The sequence below is a fragment of the Protopterus annectens genome, chromosome 7.part0 (genome assembly GCF_019279795.1).
Source record: "Protopterus annectens isolate FY-2018-M chromosome 7.part0, PAN1.0, whole genome shotgun sequence".
In the NCBI taxonomy this organism is placed as follows: domain Eukaryota; kingdom Metazoa; phylum Chordata; order Ceratodontiformes; family Protopteridae; genus Protopterus; species Protopterus annectens.
This window is the reverse complement of record NC_056739.1, coordinates 1,420,512,581-1,420,538,127: the sequence shown is the minus strand read 5'-3', so window position 1 is coordinate 1,420,538,127 and position 25,547 is coordinate 1,420,512,581. Positions and strand designations below refer to the sequence as shown.

Sequence of the window (25,547 nt, the reverse complement as noted above, 5' to 3'; positions counted from 1 at the left end):
TGTAGCAATATGTACTTTATGTACAGCGTTCTACATAGGTAAAACAGAACGCCGCCTTAGAGATAGAGTTTATGAACATACATATGCGATAGCCAATGAAAAGATGGACAATGCATTGGCTAAACACACTAACAGTAATGTAGGACATACATTTAAATTTACAGCAATAGATCAAGTAATAACTGATATTAGAGGGGGACCATATAACCTCTTGTTGGAAGAATGTGAATTATCCTGGCAATGGAAAACAAATTCCTTTTTCAAACCAGGATTAAATGAGCAATGTAATATTTCATGTCTATTGAAGTTGAAAAGTTTACATAGATAAGTATTTTATAACACATTTATCTTATAATATATTTTGTTAATGGTAACATTTTAGAATATATATATATATATATATATATATATATATATATATATATATTTTTTTTTTTTGTATTAATTTTATATTAAATAATAATTTTATATATATTTTAATATATTATGCTCAATATGGGTTGTAGTGTCACCCATAATTTGTCACTCTATTTATGGTCATGACTTGGGTAATTTATGGTTCATTAATTTTTCCTACATATATATATATATATATATATATATATATATATATATATATATATATATATATATATATATAGTATAGTTAAATATAACTGAGTACTCCTTTACAGAAACTAGTTTTAATTTTAAATTTTAGTTTTATACATAAATGCAATGCACATAATTTAGTTAAACAAACTTTTTTATGAGTAAGAGAGTGCTTGCATGTTTATATCTATGCATAATTTAATTTATGTGGACGCTGGTTATAGGTGCTAGATGTGTACATTATATAATATAATATATAGTTATACATATAACTATGTTAATTTATATATATATTTATATTTATACATATAGGGCATTTCTTAGATTTGTAGCAGCATGTTTAACATACTAATTAATTAGATTTTAGATTTTAAATATGTGTTTTTAATATTTATTTAAATGTTTTCGTCTAGTAAAGACAAGTGTATCATTTTAATTGTTTTCATTAGGAAATGACGTTATGCTATAAAAGTAGGACATATATTTTGTAACCCTTGTCTGAAGAAGTTGCTCTAATCTAGGGCGACGAAAAGCGCTTTACGTTAATTAAAGTTCATTTTCCTTGGCTTTACTTGTTGGCTTGGTTCGGAGGTTTCTTTTGGTGCTTGCAAGTCTGTCGTTTTCTGCAATAGTTTGTGTTTCTCTGCTTGTAAGATCCTATAGCTGACTGTTACTACTATGTTACTAAAATTTAATAAATTGCTTTCTAGTCCTGATGAGCTTTTCTCCCTGGGTCTCTTCTGAAAATGAGCCAAAAGCTCAGCCAGACTAACCCGGTTAACAAATGTAAAATAAAATAAATAAATAAAAATAAAATTTTTCTTTGATATTTAGTATTTTTTTTTATTTTACATTTGATAACCGTGAAACTCTGACTGGATACAGGTCCATTTTCAGCAGAGGCCCGGGGAGAAAAGCTCCAAGTACATATATTCACAGCATCTTACAGATTTTGAATTAACTTTCCTTACAGGGAAAACTAACATTCCAATTAAATGACACCATATTGCACACACTCAAAGTAAGTAAGAACATCATTGGGTAGGACATTACATTATACATTCCAAATATGACAAGCTATACATAGCCATACAGTGGTTATTGGACTTGTTGGAAACGTAGTTGGTAGTGATTTTTTGGAGTTAAAGGCATATCATTGCCTGTAGTCATGATTGGACTATGGATAAGATGAGAGAATAACAATTATTATTGTGGTGTATGGGAGTTAGTTGTAATCTAAGTTTTTTATCCTGGGATGAGGCAGGAGCATAGCCTGTTGTTCATGAAGTGAACTTTAAGGAGTTTTTTAAATTGAGTGGTAAAATTGTTTGTTATTAGGTGGGTAGGAAAGGAGTTCCAGAGTTTACAAATTTAGTAGCTGTAGACAGCTTTTCCTGCCTCATTGTTAAATTTGGTGACTTCTAGGTGATTTTGGGTGCTAGATCTCAGGGTTCTAGATGTGGTGTGGGGATTTATAAGATGTTGAAGAGCTGGGATTTTGTCTGAGTGGTTTAATATTTTTCTGTGCTAGTGAGAGTTGAATTAATTGCAGTAATAGAGGGAGTTCTAACCAGTTAAGCTTGTTGATTCACAGTGATGTGTTTTGTAAGGTGATTCTGTGACAAATCTAGCTATATTATTATAGCAGGATTCAAGTTTGCTTAGATCCATTTTACGAAGGTTTGTGAGCACAGGGGGAGAGTAAATCAAGGTAGATAGCAGATGTGTCCTGGCTATTGTTGTTTTAGATTGTTTTGAGAGATAGTTTTTGTTACGGTAGAACAGTCCAAGTTTTTGGGAACTTTGTTTATGGTTTGGGCAATGTGCAAATCAAATCTGAGGTGGTCGTCTATTTCTACACATAGCAGTTTGGTGTGGGTGGATGGGGCAATAACAGTTTTGTTGTTGCAGGTGATGGCAAAGTTGTTTGTTAGGAATAAGGATCTGTGAGAGCTGAAGGGGAGTAAATTTGTTTTAGTTGGATTAAGAATGAGCTGATGATTGGTAAACCACGTTTTGGCTAGTGAGAAGCATTCTTGTGTTAGGGAGAGGAGGTGATTCAGTCTGGGGGCTGCACAGATTATAGTGGTGTCATCTGCATATTGGACAATGGAGGCATTAGGTGTGGTGGATGGGAGTTGATTGGTGAAAAGAGTGAAGAATAAGGCAGTAGGGATGATATTTGGTTCTGCCATTGTACTGCCTGTTGCCTACCTGACAGATAGCTCTTGAACCACGTAATAGAGGAGGTACTGAGGTTTAAGGTAGAGAGTAATTGAAGAAAATTGAGGTGGTTAACCATGTTGAAATCTTTTGATAAGTCTAGGAATCATAGCCGGCCTTAGGCGTAGGCCAACTAGGTGGCCTCCTAGGGCATTGCAATAGCAGGGGTGCTTTTCCAGTATTTATTTGGTGTAAGTAGACCAGGATGGGGGCACCGGGTGGTGTGGTGGTGAGCACCATGGAGCCATTTTGCCTAGGGCACCAGATGACCTAAGGCCAGTCCTGCTATGAATGTAGCAGATACTAGAAGCCCATTTTTTCTGTGATGATTGATGGTGTTAGTGAATGATGTAAGTGCAGTGGTGGTACTATGGAAGGGTCTAAAGCCATGTTGCTGGGTAGATAATAATTTGTTTTCTAACAGATATTCCATCAGTTGTGAGTGTATTACTCTTTAAAGGATTTTTGATAAGGAGGATAGCATAGCTATAGGCCGATAGTTATTGAATTCAAAGGAGTTACCTCCTTTATGCAGTGGTATTATAAGTGATTATCATCATCATCGTCTTCTTTCGGCTGTTCCCATTAGGGGTCACCACAGCGGATCATCTGTTTCAATTTCTTCCTGTTCTCTGCATCGTGCTCTTTCACACTAACCACCTGCATGTCCTCTCTCACCACATCCATAAACCTTATCTTAAGCCTACCTCTTTTCCTCTTACCTGGCAGCTCCATCCTTAGCATCCTTTTCCCAATATACCCAGCATCCCTCCTCAGCACATGTCCAAACCAATGCAATCTTGCCTCTCTTGCTTTGTCTCCAAACTGTCCAACCTGAGCTGACCCTCTAATATACTGATTCCTAATCCTGTCCATCCTAGTCACACCCAGTGCAAATCTTAACATCTTTAACTCTGCCACATCCAGCTCTGACTCCTGCCTTTTTGTCAATGCCACCATCTCCAACCCATATAACATAGCTGGTCTCACTACCCTCTTGTAGACCTTCCCTTCCACTCTTACTGGTACCTGTCTGTCACAAATCATTGCTGACACTCTTCTCCATCCATTCCACCCTGCCTGTACTCTCTTCTTCACCTCTCTTCCACACTCACCATTACTCTGAACTGTTGATCCCAAGTACTTAAACTCATCCACCTTTACCCAAGTCTACTCCCTGCATCCTCACCATTCCTCTACCTCCGTCTCATTTACACACATATATTCTGTTTTAGCCCTGCTGACCTTCATTCCTCTCCTCTCTAAAGCATATCTCCACCTCTCCAGGGTCTCCTCAACCTGGTCCCTACTCTCACTACATATCACAATGTCATCTGCAAACATCATAGTCCACAGGGCCTCCTGTCTGATCTCATCTGTCAACCTGTCCATCACCACTGCAAATAAGAAAGGGCTCAGAGCTGATCCTTGATGTAATCCCACCTCCACCTTAAACTTATCTGTCACTCCCACCACAGTCCTCACCAATGTCACACTACCCTCGTACATATCCTGTACCACTCTTACATACTTCTCTGCCACTCCTGACTTCCTCATATAATACCACAACTCCCCCCTAGGCACCCTGTCATATGCTCACACAATGCAACTACTTCTGACCTTCTCTGTATTTCTCCAACAACACTCTCAGAGCAAACTTTGCATCTGTAGTGCTCTTTCCTGGCATGAAACCATACTGCTCATCACTAATCATCACCTCCCTTCTTAACCTAGCTTCCACTACTCTTTCCCCTAACTTCAAGCTGTGACTGATCAATTTTATCCCTCTGTAGTTACTGCAGCTCTGCACATCACCCTTATTCTTATAGATAGGTACCAAAACACTTTTTCTCCACTCCTCAGGCATCCTTTGACTTTCCAAAATTTCATTAAACAATCTGGTTAAAAAAGTGGTATTATATGTGTTGTTTTCCATAAATGGGGTACTACACATTCTGAAATGGATCTATTAATAAGTATAGTAACAGGATAGGCTATGGCTTCTGCAGCTATTTGTAGATATTCAGCGGGTAGGTTATCGGCGTTTAGTATGGAGATTGTATACACAGCATTCAATTCATAAACAGTTTTTTTACATTATCCTTATAATTTAGCAGTATAAGTGTTTGTACATAAATGAGACTTGTACACATAATTAACATACCAGAAAAAGGAATTTGCTGCATAAGTATGCCATAAATTGGTTGATTTTGTTTCAGTCTTATTGCTTTAGTTAATATTTAGTTGGAGGGAAAATAAAAACTAATAATATATATTGTATTCCTGCAGCCTGGAATACAATAAAATAAAATGAAGAAAGTATTTAGCTTGTATTGCTAATTTCTGTTTGTTTATATTCTTAAATATGTTATTAAAACTGAGTATTGCCACATTGTTTTATTTCTTGATTTTTGTGCAGCTATCTTACCTTTCCAGTATTGCTCTTTCTTCTGATATTTCAAGCATTATTAAACCATGGCTATAAATAGTAAATTATATTCCTTGATGAACAGAGGAATGCTGTGTTTCTTATCTTTGTTTATTTGTAATATTACTAAGAGACACCATCATCATACTTTTCCATGGTTTTCATTGTGTTACTTCTAGATTGTCAGTCATAGACGCTGTCAACTGTTTTAGTTTATAAATTGTCAGGTTGACCTCCTTTTTATTCATATCTTCTCCACAGATCCAACACAAATTACAACAGCTCCCTCTGCAATGGATGTCACTGTAGGAGAAAGTATAGTCCTCCCTTGCCAAGTTTATCATGATCCACATTTGTCTCCTACTTTTACATGGTACTTCAATGGTCAGCTTATTAATTTTGAGCAAGAAGGATCTTACTTTGAAAAAGTAGGAGGGGTAAGTTAAATCATTGTTAACATTTCCTACCATATCCAGTTGTATGAAGAGATGCATTTATTTTCTTTGGGCTATTATTATTATTATTATTATTATTATTATTATTATTATTATTATTATTATTAATCTGGTAATCTTGTTGAACCAAACTGGACTGATTTGTGCCACAAGTTACTTATATGAGAATAGAAGCTGTAACAGAAGAAACATATTGGCCAGAATACATGAAAGTTTTGCCCATTGCTCAGTACACATTAGTATGGTCTTGGCAACACACAGAGCACAAGAGATTATAAGAAACAGGGCAGCTATGCAAGTGGCAGATATACAGTGCTTGACAATGACTGAAGAATGACATGGCTATGATGTACTCCATGCAAATAAGCCACAGCGAGTATAAAATGATATCCAGCATGGCAGAACAATTTAGAATATATGATCTGTGCACTGTGCCATGGTAATTTTGAGGAGAGGGATGTCTGGAGTAGCAAAAACTCAGGAGCATGTGCTATTGCACATCACTGATGCTGATATTCAAAATTACATGTATTCCAGCTATTCACACCAGCAGAGGAGGAACAGACAGCACCTGGCAGATTATGGACCATTTCCATGTGGACCAGGAGACTGTAAGGCTAGTTGTTGAACTGTGTCATTCATACTCAGGATCAAGGAGGATGCATGATATGTCAGTCCCTGTGGATAATCATAGCTTGAACCATCTTACCTACATCGACTGATCAGGGACTTATTGAGGATATATTCAGTATTTTGCAGGTGTTAGTCACATGAACTCTGAAAAAGGTATTTGATATTTTGCTGCAGCATGGGGTGGAGCATAGCTGTTTTCCAATGTTGTGGGGGAGAGATCCAGTACCACGTGTGAATTTCGCAGCACAGACCATATTCCTGATGTAGGAGCCATATATTGAATACACATTGCCATCAGGGCTCTGTCTACCTAGAGACACTGCAGTAAATTAACAGGAGAGGCAGATGGTTCATAATACCTATGACATTATCTATAATATATCCATGCACCAACTGGGAAGTTTGAATCACTCATTTGGCATGCAGTGTCATTTAGTTGATACATGAAAACACAGATACAAGCTGTAATATGCTATTTGTTATATGCTGCATTCAATGCTTGATAAACTTAGAGCCCTGGTTGATTACCCTTATCTACAAATGACAGAATATGCAGAAAATACCCTATAATGACGCGCATGCAGAAACACATGATATAAGGATACACATATTGCATAGATACATCAAGGAGAGTTCTGCTGTACAGTTCAAAAACAACTGCAAGATGTTTGTTTTGTGTGTACTATGCTGTACAACATGGTGTTGTGGTTACAGTTGGTGCCAGTGGTGAACATCTTAATAGAACATTCCATAAAACTAGTTGCAACAGTAGAAGGGCAAGGTAGAGATGAAACATGTAGCACCAGTACCATAGCCAAAGTGGAGTCGGGCATAATACATTGCATAACTGGTAAAGAGGTGGTATTTGGTATACAGCTATGAACCATGATACAGGCAACACAGAATGAAATGAAGCATGTGTTATCAAATCCACTCTATAGTGAGGTAGAGCAGGGGATGGTCATGCTGTGCCTCACATATCACTATGTCCACATTGGTTAGGAGAAGGCAGGACACAGTCATCATCATCACACGCATAGATGGGGGGACACAGTGATAGGTGACTGTAACTCTTAGAGATGGAGAAGGGACATGAGAGTTAAACTTGGTCACAATGTACTCAGCATGGTCGTGGGGATCATGCTGCCTCTTAACCATTGGTGTTATCTGTTATGGTAGCTTGTGGTATTGTAACAGGGAATGGGTACAACTATGGAACCTTGAGCATTCACACTGACAGGGCATATCGTGTGTTCATCCTGATGACTACATTCGGACATGAAGTCATCAACACTTATGAGCAGGTATGGCAGTCTGTGTGCCTACAAGCAACAAGGATGAGTTAGAACTATGAGAATGACCTCTCTGTGGCACCTTTGCCCAGGAAACGCATGCCATGTTTGCTGAAAACCTGTTCTAGTATTTTGCTCTCCTGGGTGGTGACATTTTCCAAGCTTTGCCTACATCTTTTGACTATGTCAGCTCATGTACACATGTAGGTTATATGTTAGTCAGTATGTATGACTGGTATGCTGTACTATGCCCATACATATAGCTATAGTCCTCATTTGTATGCCTGTGCTAAGGCTCACTCTCCTATTTCCATACAGTAGCCGTGGCTACAGCATCCAACCATCTATGCATCTGTTAATTAGCTGCAGTTAGTGCTATGCACAACCTTCCCTCCAATTCCATACCATAGCTGTGCATCAACATGTGGCTCTTGAACCCCAAACTCCCTACACCACACCCTCTCCCACAACCAAAGGCAGACAGAATGCAGCAATATGTCTTGCTACTGCACTAAGTTACATGGACATGAAAACATCCATCTTGGTGTAACTGACTTCCACCTCAGGGTCTACTGATCTTACTGTGTACTTCACCAGACAGCATTCCTACCTTATTTCTGTAAAGCAGCAAGCCTGCTGAATCTTTATTAAATTCCTCAGTTTTTCAGTTGTATCATAATGATCAGTGATATTTAAAATGGAGCAGATGCTTTTTATCATGCTAACAAGAGCCAATTAGTTAGTGGTTATGCTAATTAGAAAGTAAAGCACTGTACTACCCAAACATGCCAGTGGAAGCTGTGCACATCATGTTGACTACAGGGCATGTGATAAATATGCTAGTGCCAGTGCAGCATTATGTCCATTCATAGCACTGTAGTGCAGAATTATGTCCATTCATAGCACTGTAGTGCAGCAGTAGTGCCATACAGTAGTGCCAAAGTGAAGCACTATGCTGCATAACATGGGATCTAGATATGTGGGTCGGTATCCACAGAACAACCATTTTGTTCCTAAAGTGGACCTGATGGTGTAGCCATGGTAGATTTAGGCATTATAGAGTGCAGAGATTCAGATTAGTGTACCAGGAAAAGCAAGATTTTCTTGTCCTTCCTGCACACAGACATTGAAGAGTGCCTGCTGAGACAATGTGTTTTTCTTTGAGGGAACTACATGCCTGGAATGAGCTATTCATGATGGTAATTTATGCCCCTGTCATCTCCCATCCTGGTGAACAATGCTGCCATCACTACAGTTACCTGAGGTGGCATGAGGTTAGCATGGCTGGATGTCACAGACATCATGAGCAGCAGTCTGGGCAGGGTGTGTTTGATACCTGCTTTCGCCTGAAGCACAATGTCATCATTTCAGTTAGATACTCTGCTGTAGTGTTGCTCCAGTTGTGGCACATAGTATCACAGTTTCTCCTGTTAGCACTATTTGTCTCCTTAGTTATTCAGCTGATTGCTATGATTGTCAACACTGTAAAATGTGTAATGTATGTATGCAGATCCTTCATGCATTGAAACCCTCAAAATTTAGCATCATGAATATTTATGAATTCCAAGCTATGTGTAGTATATTACTACATAAAGATAAAGCAAGACTGATAGCTTGCTCACAAGTTAAAAAACAATTAAAGTTAATATTGGTCACACATTTATTTGGAAAGTGGCTGGAGAGATGCAGATTAGGAATTACTGCAGTCTGTTATTACAGTTGTACGATATAATAAGTCATATCTTTCTATTTAGAATTATACAGCCCAGATGTACATTATAAAATATGCTCTAAAAGATTTAAAGAAACTACTTTCAATAACAACCAGATATTGGATTTGTTTGTGATTGGTTCACATTAATGTAACAGGCTAGATGTGGCAAAATAACAATGTTCATTTATTACCATACAGCGATAGCTCCTTCTTTTAATACTTTTTAAAGTTTATGGATCAGCAAATGTATTTCACATTAAAACTTACATGCTTGTGGCTGTTTTGCAATGGTAATATCATTGCTATTGCTTCTCGTTGATACTTTATTTGAGGTATTCAGACGATTACACTATAGGTCAGCCATTTAAAGTAATGCCTGAAGATATTCTGGCAGAATTTAATCACTTTCAGTCTATATTTACTGTGGCTAGTATATTTCCCACAGCTATTATAGAGGCAAATTATATTCTACTTTGACTACTTTTCAAGTTTCATTTTTATTGGTCCTCTTCTGATATTTCCTTATCACCACTTTCTTCTCCCAGAAGTATTACTGCACAGCATTTTGTAAAATTGTCTGTTTCTAGAGAATTTAGGACTGCTGAAGGTAATGCACACTTGTCTCAGTTTACCCTTAATGCTATGAATATTTGATGCATCATATTTATCTGTTGGTAGTTCATCAAATATCCACATTTGTAATAAATATGTGGTTGTGTATTGCACCCCATAAGCAGCATAGGGCAATGCTCTGTCTTTTATGAGGCACTACATAAACTAATTTTCAATTAATTAACTGTATTACTTTTTGAAGAGCATCCATGTTGCCTACCAGATAACTTCTGACTTAATATTATCAGGCATGTTACTGTTACTAAGGATTTAACAACATACAGAATGCCCTGTGAGTGAATAAAGTCAGATAAATCTACAGTATCACTATTCATGTACACCATTTTAGAGCAAGAACAGGGTTCTAGTACCGTTTGGCAGGAAATGAAATGTAATTCTTGAAACTGCCATTTAATAAGTTTCTAACGGAGAGTTCTTAAATTAGATGTTTCAGTTAAAAATTCAGGTTGTGTGTATATTATTTTCCTGTAAGTACTACAGGGTATGTAATCAACAAACATCTTCTGAGTCATTATTATTTGTAATTAATGTCTTCTTATGCATTCTTCAGAAGTACTTGGGCAACAGTAACTTTACTTCTTGACAACTGTGTTTCACTCTGGTAATAATATAATGCATTACAATCAAATGGATTTATCTGTTAAAATAAAAATGTTTTCAATAATTCAAATTATATTAAAGAATATATCCAGCAGAATACTTAGCATATGTTTTGCCATATATGATTTCTTGATAAGGAATGATTTCAAGTACAATGGCCCATTGTGCGCATGCTGCATTTATCTACTGTGTCAATTAGAACATATTTGAAAGGTTTAATTAAAGATATCTAAGAGGTTACATGGTTAAATTATAATCAGTAACAGTAGAATATGTGATGCATGTTTTGCCATTTATAACTATTTGGCAAGAGCTGATGCAAAGTACACTAGTTTGTTATTGCACACGCTGCACGTACCTGTTTTTTCATTTAGGATATATGCAAAACATGTAATTAGATATATTAATGAGATAACATAACTGAATTACAATCAGTGGTTAAAACTGAAAGAGTTATCAGTTTTATATATTTTACCTTTTACTTATTTTAACATTTAATGCTCTGGTCTGAGCTACTTAAGTTAATGCGTCTGCAAGAGATAATAGCACCAATCAGCTATTATATTAGATGCAAGCAGAAAATGAAGAAGAAAAAATATTAATTTCTTACATAGTTTCTGCTTGGTGTTACTCTATCATTTATTCACTGCATCAATGAATGTTTCCTGAAATGCATGTTGCAAACAACCATTGATTGATATTAGCATTTTTGGTTATTAATACACATTGCGGATGCTCTAGATAGAAACTTATAATCCACAAACTCAGTAATAAATTAATTTGCTCTAGGCAATGTTTTTGTGTCAGATTGTGCTCTCTGTTAGAAAAGGATATGCTCATGGGCTATACAGCATTGTATTCGATCAACAAATGAAGCAAACACGTAAAAGAATGACACTTTGTTCACAAGCACAAATCAATCACCTTTAGGAACTCCATCATAGCTGGGGGGAGGGGGAATTCTTGCCTTGTGGGCTGCTAAATATGAAACCCTTTCCTCTGAAACTTTTTTAGAGTAACATGGTACTGATTTAATGAATTAACTAGTGACCTGGAATCTTCCACAGAACCTCAAAGAAGTGGAAAGGTTTAGTTTTGCTAATACTTGGCAGGGCAGGTAACTACTGCTGGTAATGTCGATTTCCAGTGCATTGCATTTCTAGTTGGTTTCCCCTGAGAGTCCAGATACATTGAGGAATGAACATAGTAATACCACTTTTTGTTGTAATTCACTTGTTTTGACAGATGCCTGTTAAATTTTGAGGACTGCAAGTTTGATTATTGGAACAGCACAACTGCAAATGCAAATGACGGGAATGTGTACTAAAGGGTGGGGGTCTAAGGAGTATTCACCCTGTTTCAAGGTCCAGAGACATTATGATCAGTATCTGCAAGTGGCAGATGGGTGAGCAGCAAAAATCCATGAAAGGTATAAAAACAGGTTTTAGACTATGCTGTTCTTTGGGAAGCAGGTTATTTCTTGATGACTCAGATTTTATTTTATAAGGACATGCAGTTTTGAGAAGGCCCTTTGCTAAATCTAACAAAAAAATAAAAATGCCAACTTCTCTGTGGCACCATATGTGAACAGTCATTTGTTGGACTTAAACATGAACTGTAACTCATTCAAACAACAAACAATAATGTAGAATTTTCCCTTTAGGGTAAAAATGCTATTTTCTCATTCTGTGTGTTAATGGTAGAAAGCCATCTTCATTAATAACACAACGAAGATTGTTAATGTTCTCATTTCTAGCCAGCATGTATAGCTTAGCTGATTTAAATGAAAACTTTAATGTGTTATTAACTTATCTGGTATTGTTGTGGTAGATTAATGATGGTAAATGATGAATGTTAACATATAAGTTATGAGCGAATAATATATTAATAACCTTTGCCAGTGTTAAATGAGTGCTCACTAGCTGAGTTTTCGGGTCTATATTATATCCTCGAATGCTTAAAATAGCGAACGCTGATTGATCGAACTTATTTTCACAAAACTGCAAAATATTGAAGCAGCAGAAACTCAAATTTTTTCCTAGGAAAAGAATTTGGTTGTCCGTTTCTGTTGCTTCGGTATTTTCAGTGTTATGGTGGAAAGTTACCGGTCGGATTCAGGTAAGTGTGCGATTGTGTGGATGTGAGTGTTAGGGTGATTTAGGTGAGTTAGGGTTAGGGAGCGGGTGAGGTGAGTGTGCGATAGTAATGGACCTTAGGGTTAGGGTTTGGGTTAAGGTAAGTGGGTAGTTAGTGGTGTGTGCATAGTTTAATGTAGGGTTAGGTATCAGATTTTAGGTGTATGTGTGTGGATTTCTGTTTGTTTGGTGTGCTTGTGTTGTGTGTATGTGTTTTGGATCAGCGATTTTTTTCCCTGGGGAAAAAATCGCTGATCTGACAGTTCGAGATTATAAGCTTTTGCTTAAATTAGGTCGATCAATCAGCGTTCGCTTTTTTAAGCGTTCGATGATATAATATAGACCAGAGTTTTCTACTTTCATTTCACCAGGCTACATTACTGGTACATCTGCACAGGTATTACAGGAAGAAAATATGGACGCTCTTCCTTAGCTAAAATTTCTGTCTGGCATGTATCACAAGTATTTACAGCAGATTTGAAGAAGTCATTTTGTAGCCTTCTTAACAGTTAGGGCTGTAAGAGAATCCTGCAAGTTGAAAGACAGACCACTGTAGTACTAAAGTTACCTGCAGTTTAACTTGTAGAAACATCCAGTAAAGTTCACAATGGCAGGTCACCTTGTACACTTGCGTTACTTTTTTTTTTTTTTGGCAGTGTTTTATATCCTCTTCACTTTGTTTCTACATCATTTGGTATTGCAGAAAGTTACTGTTTATATTTATACTACAAGTACCTTTTCTGTGCATTTATCAAGAGTTCTGCATATTGATGACTGGAAATGTTATTCAAACCACAGTAATGCCTTCGCATGTACTTATCCTGTTTCAATATTGCTGTGGCTCTACTGTGTAAAACCTTGTTATTCTTCTTTTGTAGCCTCAGCACTGTGGAAAAAAAACAGAATATTCTAGAATAAATATGCTACAGTGATTAATAAACATATCAAATTAAGATAAAATACAATAAAACATATTTGTCTTGTACTCTGTGCTGAAAAGGTACCGATCAACAACCAAACAACAATGTGTATTTTGTCTACTGCATCTACTAGAAGGAACAACTAAAAATGACAACCTTGGACACTGTTAAAGGCATCTATTCTGTGAGAGCCATCAAGTTACTTATAGAATATCTTTAGCAGTTTTGTAAAAGGCATACAAAACAAAAGGACATCAAGTCATTGAAATGGGTAGGGTATCCTATTCCAGGAAATGGGACTGCCACAAGCAACATTATGTTTAACTCTGTAAATGAATTTAGAAACTTATGATAGAAGAGTTTATTTTCTACCACTGTCCTTATAGATATCTTGTGCATAGCCATTTGCTACTGATAGCATGAGCCTTGGCACATTATTCAAAGGGTTGGGTAGCAGACAAAACAAAACAAAAAAAAAGATCCAAAAAATTAGTCTCCAGTGGTTCTTTGAAATAAAAAATAGTAATACCTCGGATAGAACAAAGACACCAGTGGATCCAGGCCACTAAGCATGAAATAAAAAATGATAAGTCGATCTGTGTAACTCAGTTGCTCTAATCGAAAAAAAAATGGATGGTAGCAGGGTAGTATGGTGAAATAGCAGGGCAGTGTGTTGCTTTTTGTGTCAGGCAGGATCAGAATGCATTAGAACACAATAGACCCTGACAATGGAAAAGAACTCTTGGGCAGGTCACATCACTGTAATGGAAGGAACCAAATGATGTGTAGAAAGATGAAAAATGACAGCTATATATAGAGAGTCTTACTCCTGCATATATTATTATTTCTAGAACCAGATGTCTTTTTACTGACACTGTATTTTTTTAGTGGGAGAGGTCCCAGGTCATTGATGGGTAACTCAGGTCTTACGTACACTGCAACTGAATCTGAAACTGAGTTTGCATTTATTAATGGACTTTTGTCATAGCTATAGATTGCCCATAATAAATTTGATGTTCAAACATAAGAATGTTCGTATGTATACATAATTCTAGAGCACCTTGTGCCAAAGTTTGATGACAAACTGCAAGCCATGGCATAACACCTGTTGCCATATATTCCAGTCTCTTGTGTTTTGAGGTGTTGAGCTGTCAGTTAATCAACACTTGGTACTCAACTGAGTCAGACAGTTACAGTGGCATCAGACAGTAATGGAAGTCTGAAATGTGTAGTACATTCCAGAAACAGTTTAAACTCATGCCATACAGAATTATCTCCTGTCTTCTCCAAAACAGATTCTACCATATTCTGAGGGGAGGACAAAAAATATGGATTCTGAATGGGCCCTGTTCAAAACATCATGCAGATGATGTAGCATTAAAGAGTTACAGCTGAAAGATTGATGTGGTGAACTGTCTTCACAAAAATGCCTATGACCCAGTTGTGTACAAAAACAAATAGAGAATCTGTCAAGTTAAAAAAAAGGATGCCTTCCATTAATTCTGTCTGGGAGTGCCCAGCTTTGGCTGCTAGATACAATTATACAATATAGGCCTCAATTCTGTCAGTTGCAGATGTGAAGGCCCATTCGTTAGATGGATAAAGCAACTAATAAACACAGTTTCACCAAACTGCTGCCAAAATAAAACCATAAAAATGTAATAAAACAAACTTCTTTGGCAACCGAGAGACTAACATTACTTTTATTAAATAAGAAAGTAGTACTTCAGCTAAGCCTTCCAAGGATCTAAAAAGGCAATACATTCAAAACTATTGAAACAAGTACTGCAATAGTGATAAACCAATTAGCTGTCATAACCCTGAAGATTATCTCCTATTTAAAGACATATTAATCTGTTTTATATCCTATTAAACTACGATAAATATTTCATTAACAATGCATTATTTAAACCATTCAGTTGTAATGTATTGTATATAAAAATGTATCAAGATTCGCTATACAACAGAAGCTCAGAAACATTATAATAAAACTGGATGGAGACATACATACATAACAAAATCTCCAAAATTCTGACTATGCCTTTTAAAAAAGTGTAAAGCTATTGGACTAGTCTGAGAGAAATTTCTAATGTCCAGAACATGCTCCTGTAGTTTGGATCTCACCTGTCTCATAGTTTACACAATGTATTATTTGTTACAGGAGTATTTTAGGTCATAAATGACTGCTTTTTGATAATTATTATTACCTGGAGACTTAAATCAATTATCATTGATATTAAATTCTACACTACTGTCCAGATAAACATGAGCTGAGCATTCCTGACACAGTCACTGCTTAGATACTGAAACTGCTTCATTGTCCATAACAGAATGTACCAAACGAACATCAATACTTAGTGAATTCCTTTAATAAGCATTCAACTTCAGTTTATGCAAAGTACTGACTGAGGTAACAATATACCAATGACTTTTCGAAATCCATGAAGGGGATATAACATGTAACAAAATATAAATCATCAATTTCTGTGTTAACAGACTTCCTTTATACATATGGGGGGCGGGGTTATTCAATAAACCTTACACAGAGCCAAATTCCATGTAGGAATAGTGGTAAGGCTTGAACATGGAACATGGCCACCAAGCGGTCCAGGAAACAAGGTTTGGGGCATGCACAAGCATCTCGACATTCTTCAGACATAGAGGTGTCCACAGAATGCAAATCACCTCATCTGCTGTTAAAAACTATGCAGATGAGGTAAGTTTGCAATCCAGGAAGCATAAAAGCACCCATGTAGGTGCTGTGTAAAGCAGCTAAAGGTATAGGTTCATAGGTCATAGGTAGGTACTAGGCTATCTGCCCGAGGGCATTTATAAGCCTGGCCAGAGTGTGGCATTTAGCTTGAGGCCATGACTTTGACATCAGGTGTCCATCTCAGTAAGGCCCTTTTGGAGGATGTCCGTGTCAGCCAGAGAGACAGTTATGGCTCCCAGTTTGCAGTCATCGGCAAACTTGGTTAGCCATAGACCTCCTGTGTTTGCCTGTACTTCTGAGAAGTATATGCCAAACAGTAGGGGTCCCAGGACCGAGCTTTGCAGGACACCACTTGTGACTGGTTTAGAGTCAGACCTGGAGCCTGCTATTCTTACAGTGTGAGTTCTGTCTGTAAGCCAGTTGGCAACCCATCCCGTGACGTAGGGGTTAATGTTCAGGTTGATGAGTTTTTCTGTAATACCCGAGTGGGGAATGGTGTCAAAAGCCTTGGCGAGGTCAAGGTAGGCTGTGTGAACCACCTTTCTCTCATCTAGGGCCTTGGTGACTGTCTCAAAGAAGTCAACCAGGTTTAGAAGGCATGACCTGCCCTTAACAAAGCTGAACTGGGTCGGTCAAGTGTTTGGAGGTTCCCAATGTCTTTGTTAATGAGTTCCATGATGATGCGCTCCATAGCCTTGCAGACCAGGCTAGTCAGGCTTATGTGCGTCTGTGATTTTTGGAACACTACCCTTTTCCGGTATTGTTGTGGGCCCTTTTGGAGGTGAGAGGGGGGTGAAGTTTGCACTGAATCTATCTGCCAGGATGTTGGCAATATCAGTAGGTTCAGTATATTTTGTGCTATTTTGCACTAGTTCAGTGCATATCTGCTAGTTGCCACTTAGATTCTTAACATAGCTAAAGGAGGCTTTGTGGTTATTTTTTGAATCCTTGGCTATTTTTCTTTTGAAGTTAGCCTTGGATGATTTCATGAGGGACCTTAGTTTCTTACTGATACTGATCAGGGATGTCTTTCCTTCTTGGGATTTGCTTTTTTTTTACTTGTTTCCTCCTTCTGTTGTATAGCCTGATTATTGCAGGGGGTCCATCAAACTAGTTTCCTTCTTTTAGAGGAGCGAGTCTTGGTTTTGCTAGGAATGGCACGATCCATGCATCCTTGTAGGTGCTCATAGAGTGCATTTGTAAAGGTTTCTGCATCTTGGGCAGCATTATCCTTTAGCGTGGGGGCTGTGAAACTTATCACCTCTGTCTTAAGTAAGGTGAAGTTTGCTTTAGAAAAGTTTTTTACTGTGGTTTCCTTTGTTGGGGGTGGTGGTGAGGTGTGGACATCCAGAGTGATTAGTTTTTGGTCTGATCTAACCAGAGACGGGTTGACCTCCGGTGTGGAACACCTGTTGCCCATGTTGGTAATGACCAGGTCCAATATGTTTTCACCTCTGGTAGGGGATTTTACCAGCTGATCCAGGGCATTTGAGTTGATGAATTCCAGGAAGCGCTGGGCCTGGGAATTTGTACTTGAGTAGTTTTCCCAGTGAATGGTGGGGTAATTGAAATTGCCTAATATCAGGGTGTTCAGTAGGACCTTCATGTTTTCCAGTGTCTCCAAATGGGTGAAGTGGTGGTCCTGGGTCATGGAGGGTGATCTGTAGCAGGCCACAATTTGCATTGCAGATTTGCCCGATGTTAGTTGCACATGGATGATCTCAGAGGTATCATGCTGCGCCACTAACTTGGAGGTGTAGGTATACTTGATGAATATGGATACACCCCCTCCTTTTGTGTTTCAGTCCATGTTCTGTGGCCAAAACGTGTGGTATGAGTTGTAGCCCAGTAGTACTGGGGTGCTCTCTGGAGCCTTGAACCAGGTTTCAGTTACTTCACAGATGTCGACGTTCTCCATACTGAGGAGTGCTTCAAGTGCGTGCATTTTGAGATTTAAACTCCTGGTGTTGAGTAGTATAACCCTCAGTTTTTATTAATTGTGCTGTTTACGGAGGTGGGTTTGACTTTTGAGCCTTGCCTAAAAATGGCACTATGGGGGCAGCAAGAGCCTTGACCAGTATTCAAAAGCTTATGGGTGACAGGTGCAAGCTATCTGTTGTGAAGCAACGTGGCTTGTCGAGCATGTCGTCCCAGGCTGACAGACACTGGATCCTTTTTGAATGACACCAGAAGCTTAGCCAATGGTATGTGGTATGCGGTTACTAACTGTGTACCAGATGATCGAATTTAAACAGGGGCTGCAAGAGCTCAAATAAATGGATGTATAATGTGCAGTAGCCATGCAAATGGCCAAAACTATGGTCAAAGATGTAAAAAAGTATTACAATATATAAAAAAATAAAACTTTTTTTAATCACATATGCCACATTTAAGCAATGAGCAGCAACGCGCAAACATGATAGTTTGCAAAAAAAAAAAAAAAATTAAAATTGTAAAATATGACATTTAAAGCTATGTTGAATTTTGCCATTATACTGGCCAGCATGCAGAGTCATACAGTGGCAGGTTATAGTGGTTGCTAAGGACATAGGCTCTGGTGTAGTGCAGTATCTAGGGTATATGCAGTTCAGTGTATGTAAATGAGCTAAGTTTATTGAATAGCAAAATGGGCCACCGTGTCCACAGGTACTAACTCTGTAAGGGCTAGAACCATGGTAGTGTAGGCAGAAGAAATAACTGACATAAAAAGGAGGTGTAAATTCACAGAAAGCGAATGTGGACTGTTTTGTTTTATTTCTATTTGTATCTTTTCTGTTATAATAGCATTTTTTATAGAAAGAAACAAAGTGCTATTCAATTTCAAGATTTGACTTGGTTAATTTAGGTCAATTAAGCAATGATGTTAACAGCTACCACATGATTGTTTTAATTAATTATTTTTAAATGAGAATTGTTGCTTGCATTTCTTGTTCGTTTGTTTGTTTATTCTGAAGAAGGAAGGGTATTGACCCTTCCGAAAGCACTTAATTAAATCAGTGTTTAATTAAATCAGTGTTTAACACAATTTACTCATTCAGCTTTTGGCTCAGTTCTTCGCTTTTTGTGAATTTACAAGTTCGTTTAGTCTTTTTAGTTCATAAAAAGGAGGTATGTCATGGTATGGATAAGCACATTGGAGCTTAGTGGCACCTATTTGTGCTCAGCTAAGCACAGCTAAGCAGAGTGGGCAAGCCTGGATGGCTCAGCTGTATGGAGCCCTGCTGCAAAAGCTAAGCATGCTCATCTACAGGGGAGAGTCAGATCTGCTGAGCAATGCTTACACTGGAGCTGTGGGTTTGCATGGCGCGAGACTTAGAAGTGGAGGAAATTGAAAAGAAAAAAAACAAAAATAAAAGGAAATAGCTTAGAAAAGCCAATCAACTATAAATGACTAATAAGCCTTGTGCCACTCACACTGGCCCATTCAAACCCCTCAATAATATAGCTGTCAGGTGGAATTTATCATAGTCAGCCAATCACACGGACTGCATCTGCAACACACCAGTATAAAGTATGCGGACACCCTTCAATCTGATTTTTCCACATAATCTGCACCATTGGAGTACACACTTGGGAATTTTAACTGACAAAAGGAAAGGGGCTGCTACTGCTTTGCTACATCTGCATGAGCTAGAAGCTGAGGTCAGTGATCATGATGATGCTGACAATAGGCCCAGACTGAGGGGTAGAAGAGTGTTCATACCCAGGGTAACCTTTCAGGGGCTACATGAGCTGGAGATAGTAGAGTGCTACAGGGTGGACAGGGACATACTACAGGAAGTCACCGAGCTCTGCTGCCCTCACCTCAGACCCAGAGTCAACAAAGGGGAACCCATCCCAGTGGAAACAAAGGTATATGTATCCTTAAGAATACTAGCTACATGTACTTTCCAAATACCTAGTGGGGACATCACGGGTGTCTCACAGGCATCCCCATCCAGGGTACTCAACCAGTTCCTGGATGTCACGCTAACACATGCCAGTGAGCACATTTATTTTCCCAACACCCCTGAGGAGAGGACCACCAATATGCATCTCTTTCACAGTGTAGCACACTACCTAGAGGTACTGGGTGCCATAGACTGCACTCATGTGCACATCAAAGCACCACCCAGTGAGGAGGGTAGCATCTATGTCAACCACAAGGGGTATTACTACATCAACTGCCAGGTCATGTGCAATGCCCAGGGCATTATCATTAATGTGTGGGCTGGCAGCGCTGGCAGTTATCACGACTCTCACATCTGGCATACATCACAGTTGTACCAGGTATTTGCGAGGGGGGACATCCCATACGGCCATCTAGTGGGGGATGCTGGCTACTCACTGGAACCATGGATGATGACACCCATTACAAATACACACACACACACTGAAGAATGCCATAATGAGGCCTATGCACAAATTAGGAACATCACAGTGCATGTGTTTGGGCTGGTCAAGTCATGCTTCAACTGCCTTGACATATGTGGTGGAGCACTACAGTACTCTTCAGCCACATGAGCACACATGTTCATAGTATCTGCCATGCTACATAATACGATCCTGCGGAAACAGCTGCAGCAGGAATATCAGAGGGACAGGACACACATCCTCCCACCATTGCCAAGGACCTCGCATGCACAGGGGGACTCAGAGGAGGAACGCCCTGATCCTGCCCCTGTAGGCAGGTATAGGCATACGCAGTATGCCCTGGCCTTGACAAAGAGGCAATGCATAGCAGATATGCTGACATCTAAGGACCCAGGGACTGACACCTCAGTCTGACTCGCACACACAGTAAAAAAGATGCCACGCACATCACACTTCATGTACCTTACCATGTAAAGGATGTGTACTGCATGCATCTGACAGAGTCAGCCCTGAAGCACTGTCCTCACAACTACTGTAGCCACAAGGTAAGTCACTCTTCTTAACAAATGACTAGAGTAGTAGACTGTGGTAGCATGTATGCAAGGGAATGGGTTTGGCTACCAGGATAGCAGCAGACAACTGACAGCTATGTGGGACAAAAGGAAATGTCCACCAAATACGGACTGCCCCAGAATATGCAGTAGTCCCCAAGGTAGCAAAACTCACTGCAGTATATGTGGGGGACTAAGAAACTGCTGGGTCATAGGTCACATGCATGGATGTCAATGTTGGAGTCCCATACACACCTCTCAGCCTCTCACAACAAGTCATCTGCACAAAGCCATAAAGAAATGTGTGGCAAAGGCCCACAAATAGGGATAATTATGGAATATTACTCTTACAAACTTAGACAGTGATATTAGAACAGGTCTTGCATTTGCATTAAATTCTCTGAAAGCTAAAACTCAAATATCTGTCATTACTGTCTAACTTTGGTCTTTAATGTTATGCCAGTATTTTCCAAGACAACCGCAATACTATGATAAATGGACCCAAAATATGAGGCAAACATCTGGATAGCCTGTGAAAATGTGTACAGTTGAGAGGTATGCCCCCCAACACACCCGTGTTCTCATAGAAATGTAGTAACATTTATGTTTGTAGGGTAATGGCAGCAGACCACAAATTCCCATGGCTGTCCCAATCAACTTGCTAACTTATTCCATGTCCACAATATGCAGAGGGTCAATGTGCTATGTATGTGTGTGGTTAATACTGTCAGGAAGTAGGCAGCATTTGCTGTTGGCTGTTGTGGCTTAGTGGTCTAAATACAGTGCTATGGTTGACAAGATCCATGGTTCGAGACTGGCCGTGCCAATTAGTTTGCATATCAGCTACACCTACAGTAGGAGTTGTACACACTGTCCAGAAGTCAATGCTTGTTACTGCAGGAAAGCAAGACATTGATGGGACAGGGGGCCACACGTGGACAGTACACAGCTTGGAGTAACCTACACAGTGCCTAGTAGAACAGCAGGTTGTGACAAGTCAGTGTAGTGCCGGGTTATAAATGACTACCACATTACTGTGTCAGTACTGACAAGTCAGTGGGCACAGTCCATACCCTTGGAATGACAGGGTGTCACAGAATGTCCACACGTATGCCTGATATAGCTTTTCTGCTTGACACAACATTGCATTTGCCTGCCAAACTACTTGCAAAACAATAAAGGTTGATGTGGAAACATCAGTGACAGCAGCTGAGAAGCAGATGTCATACCCATAAGAAAATGCAGGATAATACAAAGCTGTTCTACCAGCTGTCTGCATTTGGAAGACCAATATTAACACAGAGTCCCCATGTCTGGGCCTGTATCTGACTGTTATATATGGGCCTGTCCAGATGACAGCTGTGGCCAACATGTAGCCTTATAATAACATTGCAACACAAACCGTCTGAGGACTATAGCAGATGTAGAGGTGCAATGATGTACAACCTGCTGAGCAGGTCAGCAAAGGTGCGAAGTCCATAACCCTTTGTGTGATGTTACAACTTCTACCCTACACACACCATAACTACAAATACATAGCAGCAATTATGGACAAAGCCTATGACTGGACTGCAGAGGGACAAAGAGATACATATAAAGGGAAAGGGAACCACTGGCCAGACAAATAGAGAATGTGCACACCAGAGCAATTTGTGCTGTAACATAGGTTCCCTGCAGTGTATGGAGTCAGTAAACAAATGTCTGTCAGCACTTTATCACATTACTCTAAACTGGTCTGCCACTGACATACCAGGAAATCACAGTGCTATGTAGAATATACCACACGTATTGTGGAAAACTCTGCTCAGTCCAATGCACTCTGTATCTACATCAGGCGATGACTCAGTTAATAAGGATAGCATAAAGTCAGGAGATCTCCAGCAAGTATATAACTGAGGTGATTGACTGTTTACACAGGTTCATCAGCCAATCGGCTGTAGCACACAAAATCCTGGAGTGGAGTACAGCTAGTTCTAGAATGGAGTCCCACTCTTACTACTGAAGGTCATACTGAGCATGTTCCTACACTTAGAGAATTACATCCCATACTGACTATACAGCTGTGTTGTCCATATATGTCTTTGCATACAGACAGCCATGTACACCTTAACTGTCTCTCCCCACCCCATCAGACAGGATTACCCTCATCTATATCTGCATCTGCTGAGTGTTATAGACATATATATATATATATATATATATATATATATATATATATATATATATATATATATATAGGTAACATATGCAAATATATCAATTATAGGCAGACAGAGACAGGGGAGAGAGAGAGAGAGACAGACAGACAGACAGACAGAGACAGAGAGAGAGAGAGAGAGAGAGGCATAGAGAGAGATAGAGAGACACCCTGAAAGGCATAGAGTGATTTCCTGCTGCAGACATTTGCATGTCATTTGTATCCAGTAGCATGTGCCAGTATGAAGGTAAGCTCCATTGTGTAATAGCAGTGAGGTAGGGGTTGTAATCTCACATCACCCGCCATGTGTGTGTGTGTGTGTGTGTGTGTGTGTGTGTGTGTGTGTGTGTGTGTTTGTAGGTTAAAGCATTTTGAGGCCTTTTTCACCCAGCCTTTTCAGCACAGTAAACTAAACATTGCCGTACTTTACAAGGCCTGCTGATGTATTTCACCTTAGAAGCACCTTTGGACACTCTTCAGCTAGATAAGCTCTGTGGTGCATGCGATAAGTGCGTAGCACTATAGTACATACAACTACATAGGTAGGGGATATAATCTCAGCACGTGTGTGTGTGTGTGTGTGTGTGTGTGTGTGTGTGTGTGTGTGTGTGTGTGTGCGCATGTGTGTTTCTAGTTTAAAACATTTTGAGGCCTTTTCAACCCAGTTAACCTACCATTGCTCTACTTTACAAGGTCTGCTGATGTCATTCACCTTAGAAGCACCTTTGGAAACCCTTCAGTCATATAAGCTCTGTGGCACATGCGATAAGTATTTTGCACTATAGTACATGCAACTAGATAAGTAGGGGTTCTAATCTTAGCACTGGCAACTGTGTGCAGGTTTGAAAATTTAAAGCATTTTGAGCCCTTTTCCACCCAGTAAACCTCCCATTGCCCTACTTTACAAGGTCTTCTGATGTCTTTCATCTTAGATGCACCGTTGGATGGTGTGTAGGTATATAATCTCTGTGGCGCATGCTGTAAGGATGTAGCACTATAATACAGACAACTAGATAGGTAGTTGTTCTAATCCCAATATGTGTGTGTGTGTGTGTGTGTGTGTGTGTGTGTGTGTGTGTGTGTGTGTGTGTGTGTGTGTGTGTGTGTGTGTGTGTATCCTCTTACAGCAGTCTAACTGTGTTATGGCCACAAGCATACCTCTCAACCCCTGACAGTTAAAGCCATACAGAAAAGTGAGGCAAAGGCCAAACACTGGGCATAACCTTCACATATTGCTGTGACACACATGGAAAGTAGATACCAGAACAGGTTGTGCATTTGAATGCATTTTCCAAAGGGTATTAGTTGCGACATGAGAATATCTGTCATTAATCTCTAATGTTAGTCTTTCATGATTTTCCACCAATTTTCCAGAAAATCACAATGTTATGACAAACAGAAATAAAATATGTGGCAAACATTAGGACATTCTGCAGAAATATGTAGAGGTGAGAGGTATAGCCACCATCCCTACCACCCTCAAACAATGCAGAGGTCCCCAGAGTGTAGGACAACAAACATTTCATAAAGTCTACTAATAGCATAGAGCAGTTATTGTACATCAGAAGCAACTTAATGTCATGACAAACAGCATTAGCTAAGGTAATGTTACACAAAGAAACTGTCATATTAACAAACCAAAGGAAATCCTGTGTTGCACTTGCCATGGGTATGATATGTCCTGCCAACTATCATGTTTCTACAAGATGTGTCCCACAGTCCACATTTGATAAGGTAACTACCACAATCTGTGTCACCTATGTGCATCCAATATGTAGACATGTGAAAGCCCTATCATTACCTGCTGCCCCCAATGACCCACGTGTATCTAGGCATGAATGCTAACTGCCACCACACACATATGCAGGTACGGCCTAAGGCTGTGTTAATTGTAAGTAGTGTGCAGTCTGTCATTAAGCTACAAACTGCTGTTAACACAATGCAATGGGCCATACAGTGGGTATGGAATGGTGCCTGGCCTCACGCTGAATGCAGACAACAGTGTCAGCATACCATATGGCAAGGACATGGCCTTACTATTTCCCACATCAGCAGCAATCCCATAAACACACAGACTCTGATGACAGACTCTGATACTCAGCATGCTAG

At 39.1% G+C, this 25,547-nt stretch overlaps 1 protein-coding gene across 1 annotated transcript in view; it reads left to right on the top strand.

Annotated features, from left to right (window-relative positions):
• The window catches only part of LOC122807067 (contactin-3-like), a 2,190,808-nt gene that overhangs the window by 1,849,660 nt on the left and 315,601 nt on the right, over positions 1–25,547 (top strand). The window contains exon 13 of the mRNA XM_044077995.1: positions 5,504–5,679. Coding sequence (XP_043933930.1) covers positions 5,504–5,679 — 176 coding nt within the window. The remainder of the gene's footprint in view (positions 1–5,503; positions 5,680–25,547) is intronic.